Source organism: Scyliorhinus canicula, chromosome 5, assembly GCF_902713615.1.
Source record: "Scyliorhinus canicula chromosome 5, sScyCan1.1, whole genome shotgun sequence".
NCBI classification, from domain to species: domain Eukaryota; kingdom Metazoa; phylum Chordata; class Chondrichthyes; order Carcharhiniformes; family Scyliorhinidae; genus Scyliorhinus; species Scyliorhinus canicula.
The window spans coordinates 229,486,407-229,500,148 of record NC_052150.1 but is presented as its reverse complement, the minus strand read 5'-3'; the positions used below and the strand labels follow the sequence as shown (position 1 = coordinate 229,500,148).

The 13,742-nt window shown below is 56.4% G+C and overlaps 1 protein-coding gene across 1 annotated transcript in view; it reads right to left on the bottom strand.

Moving 5' to 3' along the window:
- The window catches only part of wdr97 (WD repeat domain 97), a 129,306-nt gene that overhangs the window by 34,344 nt on the left and 81,220 nt on the right, over positions 1–13,742 (bottom strand). Inside the window, exon 16 of the mRNA XM_038796480.1 lies at positions 1,538–1,751. Coding sequence (XP_038652408.1) covers positions 1,538–1,751 — 214 coding nt within the window. The remainder of the gene's footprint in view (positions 1–1,537; positions 1,752–13,742) is intronic.

Genomic DNA, 13,742 nt, shown 5'->3' with positions numbered 1-13,742 from the left:
TGTGATGCTGACTGCGAGGACACCATTCCCAGGCTGCTTCACTGTGACGCTGACTGCGAGGACACTGTTTCCAGACTGCTTCACTGTGATGCTGACTGCGAGGACACCGTTCCCAGACTGCTTCACTGTGACGCTGACTGCGAGGACCCCGTTCCCAGACTGCTCACTGTGACACTGCGAGGACACTGTTTCCAGACTGCTTCACTGTGACGCTGACTGCGAGGACACCGTTCCCAGACTGCTTCACTGTGACACTGACTACAGGACACCGTTCCCAGACTGCTTCACTGTGACGCTGACTGCGAGGACACCATTCCCAGACTGCTTCACTGTGACACTGACTGCAGGACACCGTTCCCAGACTGCTTCACTGTGACGCTGACTGTGAGGACACCGTTCCCAGACTGCTTCACTGTGACGCTGACTGCGAGGACCCCGTTCCCAGACTGCTTCACTGTGACACTGCGAGGACACTGTTTCCAGACTGCTTCACTGTGACACTGACTGCAGGACACCGTTCCCAGACTGCTTCACTGTGACACTGACTGCAGGACACCGTTCCCAGACTGCTTCACTGTGACGCTGACTGTGAGGACACCGTTCCCAGACTGCTTCACTGTGACACTGACTGCAGGACACCGTTCCCAGGCTGGTTCACTGTGACGCTGACTGTGAGGACACCATTCCCAGACTGCTTCACTGTGACGCTGACTGCGAGGACACCGTTCCCAGACTGCTTCACTGTGACGCTGACTGCGAGGACACTGTTCCCAGACTGCTTCATTTTGACACCGTTGCCAGACTGCTTCACTGTGACGCTGACTGCGAGGACACTGTTCCCAGACTGCTTCACTGTGACGCTGACTGCGAGGACACCGTTCCCAGACTGCTTCACTGTGACGCTGACTGCGAGGACACCGTTCCCAGACTGCTTCACTGTGACGCTGACTGTGAGGACACTGTTCCCAGACTGCTTCACTGTGACGCTGACTGCGAGGACACCGTTCCCAGACTGCTTCACTGTGATGCTGACTGTGAGGACACTGTTCCCAGACTGCTTCACTGTGACGCTGACTGCGAGGACACCGTTCCCAGACTGCTTCACTGTGACGCTGACTGTGAGGACACCGTTCCCAGACTGCTTCACTGTGACACTGACTGCGAGGACACCGTTCCCAGACTGCTTTATTTTGACACCGTTCCCAGACTGCTTCACTGTGACGCTGTGACCCAAGCTGGAATCGAACCTGGGACCCTGGAGCTGTGAAGCAATTGTGCTAACCACAATGCTACTGTGCTGATGCGGTTGTGATTTTAAAAAGTGCTGATTTGGAGCCGGGGGGATAACTGAGAAACAACATAAATAGGTGAAAGTCAAGGCCATTATAATAAAGTAATATAAGTAAGCAAAGTATGGTAAGGGAATTAAAGCTAGCATAAGGGAGGTAAGTTAATAGTATTCTTATATAAGCTTGACTTTTAGTAAAATAAGGGAGATAATAAGGAGGTTAAGGGTGGTCATGACAAGACAGCTTGCATGCTTGATATGCTCCTCTTGACCTATGTGGCAAATCATGAAAACTTCAGTTGTCTCTGGTGACCACATGTGCAGGAAGTGTGTCCAATTGCAGCTACTGACTAACTGCATTTCGGAGCTGGATCTGAGGGTGGATTCACTGTGGAGATCTGCGATGCTGAGCAGGTCGTGGATAACACGTTCAGTGAGGTATTCACACTGCAGGTGGGGTGGTCACACTGCAGGTGGGGTGGTCACACTGCAGGTGGGGTGGTCACACTGCAGGTGGGGTGGTCACACTGCAGGTGGGGTGGTCACACTGCAGGTGGGGTGGTCACACTGCAGGTGGGGTGGTCACACTGCAGGTGGGGTGGTCACACTGCAGGTGGGGAGGTCACACTGCAGGTGGGGTGGTCACACTGCAGGTGGGGTGGTCACACTGCAGGTGGGGTGGTCACACTGCAGGTGGGGTGGTCACACTGCAGGTGGGGTGGTCACACTGCAGGTGGGGTGGTCACACTGCAGGTGGGGTGGTCACACTGCAGGTGGGGTGGTCACACTGCAGGTGGGGTGGTCACACTGCAGGTGGGGTGGTCACACTGCAGGTGGGGTGGTCACACTGCAGGTGGGGTGGTCACACTGCAGGTGGGGTGGTCACACTGCAGGTGGGGTGGTCACACTGCAGGTGAGGATTGAACAGCCAGAGACCACCAAGGCAGTGTAGAGGAAGGCAGGTGGGGCAGGACTTGCTTGTTGTCTTTCCTCTTTCTAATTATAGCGACTTGGGTACTGTTTTGGATGTCTGTGCAGGGGAAAGCAGTGGCAGCCAACTTCATCATACCATAACAGCAAATTACTGCGGATGCTGGAATCTGAAACAAAGCAGAAAGTGCTGGACAAACTCAGCAGGTCTGACAGCATCTGGGGAGAGAGAAGGGGGCGAACGTTTCGAGCCTGGATGACTTTTTGTCAAAGTGGGGGGTGGAATCCTGAGAAACGGTTGAGCAGGGATAGATGCACAGCCAAAATTAGAAGAGACATCAAGGGAGACATCAAGGAAATTTTTATTCTGAGAAGGGGCTGGACAGTGGCCTGTGAATTATTTATCCCAGAAAGGCAAACAGAAACAGCAAACGGGATTATTATTTAAACGATAAAATATTAAAGCATGCCGCTGTGCAGAGAGACCTGGGTGTGCTAGTGCATGAGTCACAGAAAGTTGGTTTACAGGTGCAACAGGTGATTAAGAAGGCAAATGGAATTTTGTCCTTCATTGCTAGAGGGGCAGCAGGGTAGCATGGTGGTTAGCATAAATGCTTCACAGCTCCAGGGTCCCAGGTTCGATTCCCGGCTGGGTCACTGTCTGTGTGGAGTCTGCACGTCCTCCCCCTGTGTGCGTGGGTTTCCTCCGGGTGCTCCGGTTTCCTCCCACTGTCCAAAGATGTGCGGGTTAGGTGGATTGGCCATGCTAAATTGCCCGTAGTGTCCTAATAAAAAAGTAAGGTTAAGGAGGGGGGGTTGTTGGGTTACGGGTATAGGGTGGATACGTGGGTTTGAGTAGGGTGATCATGGCTCGGCACAACATTGAGGGCCGAAGGGCCTGTTCTGTGCTGTACTGTTCTATGTACTGTTCTATGTTCTATGGATGGAGTTTAAGACTAGGGAAGTTATGCTGCAATTGTATAAGGTGTTAGTGAGGCCACACCTGGAGTATTGTGTTCAGTTTTGGTCTCCTTACTTGAGAAAGGACGAACTGGCACTGGAGGGTGTGCAGAGGAGATTCACTAGGTTAATCCCAGAGCTGAAGGGGTTGGATTATGAGGAGAGATTGAGTAGACTGGGACTGTACTCATTGGAATTTAGAAGGATGAGGGGGGATCTTATAGAAACATATAAAATTATGAAGGGAATAGATAGGATAGATGCGGGCAGGTTGTTTCCACTGGCGGGTGAAGGCAGAACTAGGGGGGCATAGCCTCAAAATAAGGGGAAGTAGATTTAGGACTGAGTTTAGGAGGAACTTCTTCACCCAAAGGGTTGTGAATCTATGGAATTCCTTGCCCAGTGAAGCAGTTGAGGCTCCTTCATTAAATGTTTTTAAGGTAAAGATAGAGAGTTTTTTGAAGAATAAAGGGATTAAGGGTTAAGGTGTTCGGGCCGGAAAGTGGAGCTGAGTCCACAAAAGATCAGCCATGATCTCATTGAATGGCGGAGCAGGCTCGAGGGGCCAGATGGCCGACTCCTGCTCCTAGTTCTTATGTTATGTTCTTATGAGACAGGAAGACATGGAATGTCTGGACCAGTTGATTCACAAGGGAATTTGGCACGGTCGGATGGTATTTATTTAATGCAAGGAGTCTGACGAACAAGGCAGATGAATTGAGGGCTCGGATGAAAACATGGAGGTGTGATGTCATTGCTGTCACTGAGTCAAAGTTCAGAGAGGGGCAGGACTGGCAGCTCAATATGCCAGGATAGATCTTCTTCAGGTGAGATAGGGAAGGGAGTAAAAGAGGAGGGGGTGTCCCAATTTTGATCAGGAAATCAATTACAGCAGGAAGGAGGGATGATGTCTTAGAAAGCTCTTCAAATTAAGCCATATGGGCAGAACTTAAAAAGGAACAATCACATTGCTGAGAGTGTTTTATAGGGCCCCGAACAGTCCGAGAGAAACAAACATGTCGGTAAATTTCAGGCAAGTGTAAAGGTAACAGGGTAGTGATAGTGGGGGGGGGGGTTTAACTTCCCCAATATTAACTGGGGTACTCATTAAGTGAAAGGTTTAGAGGCAGCCCTGGACTTAATTTTTAGTAGCAAAGCTGGACAAGTATCAGTGGGGGATCATTATGCAGACAGCGATCATAACTCAGTGAGGTTCAAGATTGTTATGGAAATGGACAATGATGGGCGTGAAATCAAAGTTCTAAACTGGGGAAGGCAGATTTTAATAAGATCAGATATGATTTGGCCAGAGTGGACTGGGAGAAGACACTTTTAGGTCAATCTCTGACAGAAGAGGACGCATTCTATAAGGAAATAGGGAGAGTGCAGGGCCAACTTGTCCCAATCAAGGAAAAGGGTGGGAGCAACAAATCAATGAACCCTGGACATCGAGGGATGTGCAGCATTGGATCAGGAGAAAAAGGGAAGCTTATGGCAGATATCGAAAGCTCAAAACGGCAGAAGCCTTAGAGGTGAATAGAATATGCAAGAGGGGACAAAGGTTGGTGGAATTGCGGATAGCGATGAGGATTGTCAGAGGATACAGTAGGATTTAGATCGTTTGGAGACTTGGGCAGAGAGATGGCAGATGGAGTTTAATCCGGACAAATGTGAGGTAATACACTTTGGAAGGTCTAATGCAGGGAGGGAATATACAGTGAATGGTAGAACCCTCAAGAGTATTGACAGTCAGAGAGATCTAGGTGTACAGGTCCACAGGTCACTGAAAGGGGCAACAGAGGTGGAGAAGGTAGTCAAGAAGGCATACAGCATGCTTGCCTTCATTGGCCGGGCCATTGAGTATAAGAATTGGCAAGTCATGTTGCAGCTGTATAGGACCTTAGTTAGGCCACGCTTGGAGTATAGTGTTCAATTCTGGTCGCCACACTACCAGAAGGATGTGGAAGCTTTAGAGAGGGTGCAGAAGAGATTTACCAGGATGTTGGCTGGTATGGAGGGCATTAAGTATGAGGAGAGGTTGAATAAACTTGGTTTGTTCTCACTGGAACGAAGGAGGTTGAGGGGCGACCTGACAGAGGTCTGCAAAATTATGAGGGGCATAGACAGAGTGGATAGTCAGAGATTTTTTTCCAGGGTAGTAGGGTCAATTACTAGGGGGCATAGGTTTAAGGTGTGAGGGGCAAGGTTTAGTGGAGATGTACGAGGCAAGTTTTTTTTACACAGAGGGTAGTGGGTGCCTGGAACTCGCTGCCCTGGTGGAAGCAGGGACGACAGTGACATTTAAGGGGCATCTGGACAAATACACGAATAGGATGGTATTATAACCTGCCTGCTTACCATTGGCTAGGGGACTAATGACAATCCCACAATCCTGTGGGAGTATGAGCTTCCCCAATGAGGGGGGGGCGGAGAAATCATTAGCAGACTCCCTGCATAAATAGAGCTGGCCAGTTTGGAACCAGGGAGAGAGAGGAGTGAGCAGCAAGGGAAGTTGCTGCTGCTGTTGTGGTCTATATGTTATTGCAAATAAATGTTATTTCTTTGTATCCTGAAAACTCGTGCTGGATTCTTCGTGGCCCTCACAAAAGATGGGAATAGAGGGATACGGACCCCGGAAGTGTAGAAGATTTTAGTTTAGACGGGCAGCATGGTCGGCGCAGGCTTGGAGGGCCGAAGGGCCTGTTCCTGTGCTGTACTTTTCTTTGTTCTTTGTTCTTTGGAACTTAGAAAGCAAATTAGGAAAGTAAAATGGAAACATGAAAGGATGCTAACAGGTAAAATAAAAATCCTAATTTGTTTTACAAGTACATTAAGGGTAAAAGGATAACTAGGGAAAGGGTCGGGCCGATTAAGGAGCACGGTGGTAATTTGTGTGTGGAGCCGGAGGATGTAATTCTAAATGAATACTTTGTGACAGTGTTCACTGGTGAGAAGGGCAGTGTGGGTATAAAAATCAGGGAGAAGGACTGTGATAAGATTAAAGAGATTAACATAGACAGAGAGGAGGCTCCGAGTGGTCTGGCAGGGTTCAAGGTGGGCAAATCTCCAGGGCCGGGTGAAATGTATGCCAGGCTGCTGAGTGAGGCAAGGGGGGAAATAGCAGGGGTGCTGGCAATAATTTCCAATTCCTTTCTGGCCACAGGAAAGGTGCCGGAGGACTGGAGGATAGTCAATGTGGTACCTTTATTCAAGAAGGGAGGAAGGGATAAAGCAGGAAACTCCAGGCCAGTCAGCCTAACCTCAGTGGAGGGGAAACTATTCCAAGAGACAGAATTAATCTGCATTTGGAGAGGCCGGGGATTAATCAGGAACAGTCAGCATGGGCTTGTTAAGGGGAGGTCATGTCTGACCAACTTGATTGAATTTTTTGAAGAGGCGACCAGTTGTACAGATGAAGGAACTGCATTTGACGTAGTCGACTTGGACTTCAGCAAAGCTTTTGATAAGGTCCCACATGGGAGACTGATAACGAAGGTAAGAGCCCGTGGCATCCAAGGAAATTTGGCAAATTAGATCCAGAATCGGCTGAGTGGCAGGAAGCAAGGGCTGGTTTAGCTGAGTGAGCGAGTGAGCGAGCGAGCTGGTTTGTGATGCAGAACAAGGCCAGCAGCGTGGGTTCAATTCCCGTACCAGCTTACCCGAACAGGTGCCGGAATGTGGCGACTAGGGGCTGGTTTAGCACAGTGGGCTAAACAGCTGGCTTGCAATCCAGAACAATGCCAGCAGCGTGGGTTCAATTCCCGTACCGGCCTCCCTGAATAGGTGCCGGAATGTGGCGACTTGGGGCTTTTCACAGTAACTTCATACTTGTGACAATAAAAGGTTATTATTATTAGCAGAGTGAAGGGCGAGGGGTGTTTTTCTGACTGTGTCCAGTGGGGTCTCACAGGGATCAGTGTTGGGGCCCTTGCTGTTTGTGGTTTATATAAATGATTTAGATATGAACGTAGGAGGATTGATCAGTGAGTTTGTAGATGATATGAATGTTGGTAGGGTGGTAAATAGTGAGGAGGATGGCCTTGATTACAGGATATAGACGGGCTGGTCAGATGGGCTGATCAGTGGCAAATGCAGTTCAATCCGGATAAGTGTGAGGTGATGAACTTGGGCAGGACAAACAAGGCAAGGGAATGCATGATAAACGGCAGGACCCTGGGAAGCACCGAGGATCAGAGGGGCATTCGTCTGCATGTACACTGGTCTCTTAAAGTAGCAGGACAGATCGATAAGAAAGCATGTCTATACTTGCCTTTATTGGCCGAGACACAGAGTTTAAGAGCAGGGAGGTTATGCTGGAACTGTATAAAACGTTGGTTAGGCCACAGCATTGTGTGCAGTTCTGGAATCCACATTATAGGAGGGATGTGATAGCATTGGAAAGGGTGCATAGGAGATTTACCAAGATGTTGAAATGAAATGAAAATGAAAATCGCTTATTGTCACAAGCAGGCTTCAAATGAAGTTACTGTGAAAGGCCCCTAATCGTCACATTCCGGCGCCTGTTCGGGGAGGCTGGTATGGGAATTGAACCCGTGCTGCTGGCCTGCCTTAATCTGCTTTAAAAGCCAGCGATTTAGCCCAGTGTGCTAAACCAGCCCCTGATCAGTGGGCTGGGCTGGAGAGTGTTTTAGTTCTGAAGAGATATTTGATAGACTGGGATTGTTTTCCTTGGAGCAGAGGAAGCTGAGGGGGGGACAGGATTGAGATGTATAAAATTATGAGGGGCATAGATAGAGTGGAGGAATCAATGACCAGGGGGCAGAGATTTAAGGTAAGGGGCAGGAGGTTTAGAGGGGATGTGAGGATAAACCTTTTCACCCACAGGGTGGTGGGAGTCTGGAACTCGCTGCCTGAGAGGGGGGTGGGAATGGGGAACTCGCTGCCTGAGAGGGGGGTGGGAGTCTGGAACTCGCTGCCTGAGAGGGGGGTGGGAATGGGGAACTCGCTGCCTGAGAGGGGGGTGGGAGTCTGGGAACTCGCTGCCTGAGAGGGGGGTGGGAATGGGGAACTCGCTGCCTGAGAGGGGGGTGGGAGTCTGGAACTCGCTGCCTGAGAGGGGGGTGGGAATGGGGAACTCGCTGCCTGAGAGGGGGGTGGGAATGGGGAACTCGCTGCCTGAGAGGGGGGTGGGAATGGGGAACTCGCTGCCTGAGAGGGGGGTGGGAATGGGGAACTCGCTGCCTGAGAGGGGGGTGGGAATGGGGAACTCGCTGCCTGAGAGGGGGGTGGGAGTCTGGAACTCGCTGCCTGAGAGGGGGGTGGGAATGGGGAACTCGCTGCCTGAGAGGGGGGTGGGAATGGGATCTCGCTGCCTGGGAGGGGGGTGGGAATGGGGAACTCGCTGCCTGAGAGGGGGGTGGGAATGGGGAACTCGCTGCCTGAGAGGGGGGTGGGAATGGGGAACTCGCTGCCTGAGAGGGGGGTGGGAGTCTGGAACTCGCTGCCTGAGAGGGGGGTGGGAATGTGGAACTCGCTGCCTGAGAGGGGGTGGGAGTCTGGAACTCGCTGCCTGAGAGGGGGTGGGAATGGGGAACTCGCTGCCTGTGAGGGGGGGTGGGAATGGGGAACTCGCTGCCTGAGAGGGGGGTGGGAATGGGGAACTCGCTGCCTGAGAGGGGGGTGGGAGTCTGGAACTCGCTGCCTGAGAGGGGGGTGGGAATGGGGAACTCGCTGCCTGAGAGGGGGGTGGGAATGGGGAACTCGCTGCCTGAGAGGGGGGTGGGAATGGGGAACTCGCTGCCTGAGAGGGGGGTGGGAATGGGGAACTCGCTGCCTGAGAGGGGGGTGGGAATGGGGAACTCGCTGCCTGAGAGGGGGGTGGGAGTCTGGAACTCGCTGCCTGAGAGGGGGGTGGGAATGGGGAACTCGCTGCCTGAGAGGGGGGTGGGAATGGGGAACACGCTGCCTGAGAGGGGGGTGGGAATGGGGAACTCGCTGCCTGAGAGGGGGGTGGGAGTCTGGAACTCGCTGCCTGAGAGGGGGGTGGGAATGGGGAACTCGCTGCCTGGAGGGGGGTGGGAATGGGGAACTCGCTGCCTGAGAGGGGGGTGGGAATGGGGAACTCGCTGCCTGAGAGGGGGGTGGGAGTCTGGAACTCGCTGCCTGAGAGGGGGGTGGGAATGGGGAACTCGCTGCCTGAGAGGGGGGTGGGAATGGGGAACTCGCTGCCTGAGAGGGGGGTGGGAATGGGGAACTCGCTGCCTGAGAGGGGGGTGGGAATGGGGAACTCGCTGCCTGAGAGGGGGGTGGGAATGGGGAACTCGCTGCCTGAGGAGGGGGTGGGAATGGGGAACTCGCTGCCTGAGAGGGGGGTGGGAGTCTGGAACTCGCTGCCTGAGAGGGGGGTGGGAATGGGGAACTCGCTGCCTGAGAGGGGGGGGGGAATGGGGAACTCGCTGCCTGAGAGGGGGGTGGGAATGGGGAACTCGCTGCCTGAGAGGGGGGTGGGAATGGGGAACTCGCTGCCTGAGAGGGGGGTGGGAATGGGGAACTCGCTGCCTGAGAGGGGGGTGGGAGTCTGGAACTCGCTGCCTGAGAGGGGGGTGGGAATGGGGAACTCGCTGCCTGAGAGGGGGGTGGGAGTCTGGAACTCGCTGCCTGAGAGGGGGGTGGGAGTGGGGAACTCGCTGCCTGAGAGGGGGGTGGGAATGGGGAACTCGCTGCCTGAGAGGGGGGTGGGAATGGGGAACTCGCTGCCTGAGAGGGGGGTGGGAGTCTGGAACTCGCTGCCTGAGAGGGGGGTGGGAATGGGGAACTCGCTGCCTGAGAGGGGGGTGGGAATGGGGAACTCGCTGCCTGAGAGGGGGGTGGGAATGGGGAACTCGCTGCCTGAGAGGGGGGTGGGAATGGGGAACTCGCTGCCTGAGAGGGGGGTGGGAATGAGGGAACTCGCTGCCTGAGAGGGGGGTGGGAGTCTGGAACTCGCTGCCTGAGAGGGGGGTGGGAATGGGGAACTCGCTGCCTGAGAGGGGGGTGGGAATGGGGAACTCGCTGCCTGAGAGGGGGGTGGGAATGGGGAACTCGCTGCCTGAGAGGGGGGTGGGAATGGGGAACTCGCTGCCTGAGAGGGGGGTGGGAATGGGGAACTCGCTGCCTGAGAGGGGGGTGGGAGTCTGGAACTCGCTGCCTGAGAGGGGGGTGGGAATGGGGAACTCGCTGCCTGAGAGGGGGGTGGGAATGGGGACTCGCTGCCTGAGAGGGGGGTGATTATGGGGAACTCGCTGCCTGAGAGGGGGGTGGGAATGGGGAACTCGCTGCCTGAGAGGGGGGTGGGAATGGGGAACTCGCTGCCTGAGAGGGGGGTGGGAGTTGGAACTCGCTGCCTGAGAGGGGGGTGGGAATGGGGAACTCGCTGCCTGAGAGGGGGGTGGGAGTCTGGGAACTCGCTGCCTGAGAGGGGGGTGGGAATGGGGAACTCGCTGCCTGAGGGGGGGGTGGGAATGGGGAACTCGCTGCCTGAGAGGGGGGTGGGAATGGGGAACTCGCTGCCTGAGAGGGGGGTGGGAGTCTGGAACTCGCTGCCTGAGAGGGGGGTGGGAATGGGGAACTCGCTGCCTGAGAGGGGGGTGGGAATGGGGAACTCGCTGCCTGAGAGGGGGGTGGGAATGGGGAACTCGCTGCCTGAGAGGGGGGTGGGAATGGGGAACTCGCTGCCTGAGAGGGGGGTGGGAATGGGGAACTCGCTGCCTGAGAGGGGGGTGGGAGTCTGGAACTCGCTGCCTGAGAGGGGGGTGGGAATGGGGAACTCGCTGCCTGAGAGGGGGGTGGGAATGGGGAACTCGCTGCCTGAGAGGGGGGTGGGAATGGGGAACTCGCTGCCTGAGAGGGGGGTGGGAATGGGGAACTCGCTGCCTGAGAGGGGGGTGGGAATGGGGAACTCGCTGCCTGAGAGGGGGGTGGGAGTCTGGAACTCGCTGCCTGAGAGGGGGGTGGGAATGGGGAACTCGCTGCCTGAGAGGGGGGTGGGAGTCTGGAACTCGCTGCCTGAGAGGGGGGTGGGAATGGGGAACTCGCTGCCTGAGAGGGGGGTGGGAATGGGGAACTCGCTGCCTGAGAGGGGGGTGGGAATGGGGAACTCGCTGCCTGAGAGGGGGGTGGGAATGGGGAACTCGCTGCCTGAGGAGGGGGTGGGAATGGGGAACTCGCTGCCTGAGAGGGGGGTGGGAGTCTGGAACTCGCTGCCTGAGAGGGGGGTGGGAATGGGGAACTCGCTGCCTGAGAGGGGGGTGGGAATGGGGAATCTCGCTGCCTGAGAGGGGGGTGGGAATGGGGAACTCGCTGCCTGAGAGGGGGTGGGAATGGGGAACTCGCTGCCTGAGAGGGGGGTGGGAATGGGGAACTCGCTGCCTGAGAGGGGGGTGGGAGTCTGGAACTCGCTGCCTGAGAGGGGGGTGGGAATGGGGAACTCGCTGCCTGAGAGGGGGGTGGGAATGGGAACTCGCTGCCTGAGAGGGGGGTGGGAATGGGGAACTCGCTGCCTGAGAGGGGGGTGGGAATGGGGAACTCGCTGCCTGAGAGGGGGGTGGGAGTCTGGAACTCGCTGCCTGAGAGGGGGGTGGGAATGGGGAACTCGCTGCCTGAGAGGGGGGTGGGAATGGGGAACTCGCTGCCTGAGGAGGGGGGTGGGAATGGGGAACTCGCTGCCTGAGAGGGGGGTGGGAATGGGGAACTCGCTGCCTGAGAGGGGGGTGGGAATGGGGAACTCGCTGCCTGAGAGGGGGGTGGGAATGGGGAACTCGCTGCCTGAGAGGGGGGTGGGAATGGGGATCTCGCTGCCTGGAGGGGGGTGGGAATGGGGAACTCGCTGCCTGAGAGGGGGGTGGGAATGGGGAACTCGCTGCCTGAGAGGGGGGTGGGAGTCTGGAACTCGCTGCCTGAGAGGGGGGTGGGAGTCTGGAACTCGCTGCCTGAGAGGGGGGTGGGAATGGGGAACTCGCTGCCTGAGAGGGGGGTGGGAATGGGGAACTCGCTGCCTGAGAGGGGGGTGGGAATGGGGATCTCGCTGCCTGAGAGGGGGGTGGGAATGGGGAACTCGCTGCCTGAGAGGGGGGTGGGAATGGGGAACTCGCTGCCTGAGAGGGGGGTGGGAATGGGGAACTCGCTGCCTGAGAGGGGGGTGGGAGTCTGGAACTCGCTGCCTGAGAGGGGGGTGGGAATGGGGAACTCGCTGCCTGAGAGGGGGGTGGGAATGGGGAACTCGCTGCCTGAGAGGGGGGTGGGATGGGGAACTCGCTGCCTGAGAGGGGGGTGGGAGTCTGGAACTCGCTGCCTGAGAGGGGGGTGGGAATGGGGAACTCGCTGCCTGAGAGGGGGGTGGGAGAGTGGAACTCGCTGCCTGAGAGGGGGGTGGGAGTCTGGAACTCGCTGCCTGAGAGGGGGGTGGGAGTCTGGAACTCGCTGCCTGAGAGCGGGGTGGGAATGGGGAACTCGCTGCCTGAGAGGGGGGTGGGAATGGGGAACTCGCTGCCTGAGAGGGGGGTGGGAGAGTGGAACTCGCTGTCTGAGAGGGGGGTGGGAGTCTGGAACTCGCTGCCTGAGAGGGGGGTGGGAGTCTGGAACTCGCTGCCTGAGAGGGGGTGGGATGGGGAACTCGCTGAGAAGGGGGTGGGAATGGGGACTACTCGCTGCCTGAGAGGGGGTGGGAATCGGGGAACTCGCTGCCTGAGAGGGGGGTGGAATGGGGACTCGCTGCCTGAGAGGGGGGTGGGAATGGGGAACTCGCTGCCTGAGAGGGGGGTGGAATGGGAACTCGCTGCCTGAGAGGGGGGTGGGAATGGGGAACTCCTGCTGCCTGAGAGGGGTGTGGGAATGGGGAACTCGCTGCCTGAGAGGGGGGTGGGAAGTCTGGGGATCTTCGCTGCACTGGGAGGGGGTGGGAATGGGGAACTCGCTGCCTGAGAGGGGGGTGGGAAGGGGGAACTCGCTGCCTGAGAGGGGGGGTGGGAATTGGAGAACTCGCTGCCTGAGAGGGGGGTGGGAGTCTGGAACTCGCTGCCTGATGGGGGGGTGGGAATGGGGGAACTCGCTGCCTGAGAGGGGGGTGGGAGTCTGGACTCGCTGCCTGAGAGGGGGGTGGAATGGGGAACTCGCTGCCTGAGAGGGGGGTGGGAATGGGGAACTCGCTGCCTGAGAGGGGGGTGGAATGGGGAACTCGCTGCCTGAGAGGGGGTGGGAGTCTGGAACTCGCTGCCTGAGAGGGGGGTGGGAATGGGGAACTCGCTGCCTGAGAGGGGGGTGGGAATGGGAACTCGCTGCCTGAGAGGGGGGTTCGAATGGGGAACTCGCTGCCTGAGAGGGGGGTGGGAATGGGGAAACTCGCTGCCTGAGGAGGGGGTGGGAATGTGGGAACTCGCTGTCCTGAGAGGGGGGTGGGAGTCCTGGAACGTCGCTGCCTGAGAGGGGGGTTGGGAAGTGGGAACTCGCTGCCTGAGAGGGGGTTGGGAATGGGGATCTCGCTGCCTGGGAGGGGGGTGGAAATGGGGAACTCGTCTGCCTGAGAGGGGGGTGGTAATGGGGAAACTCGCTGCTGAGAGGGGGTGGGAAT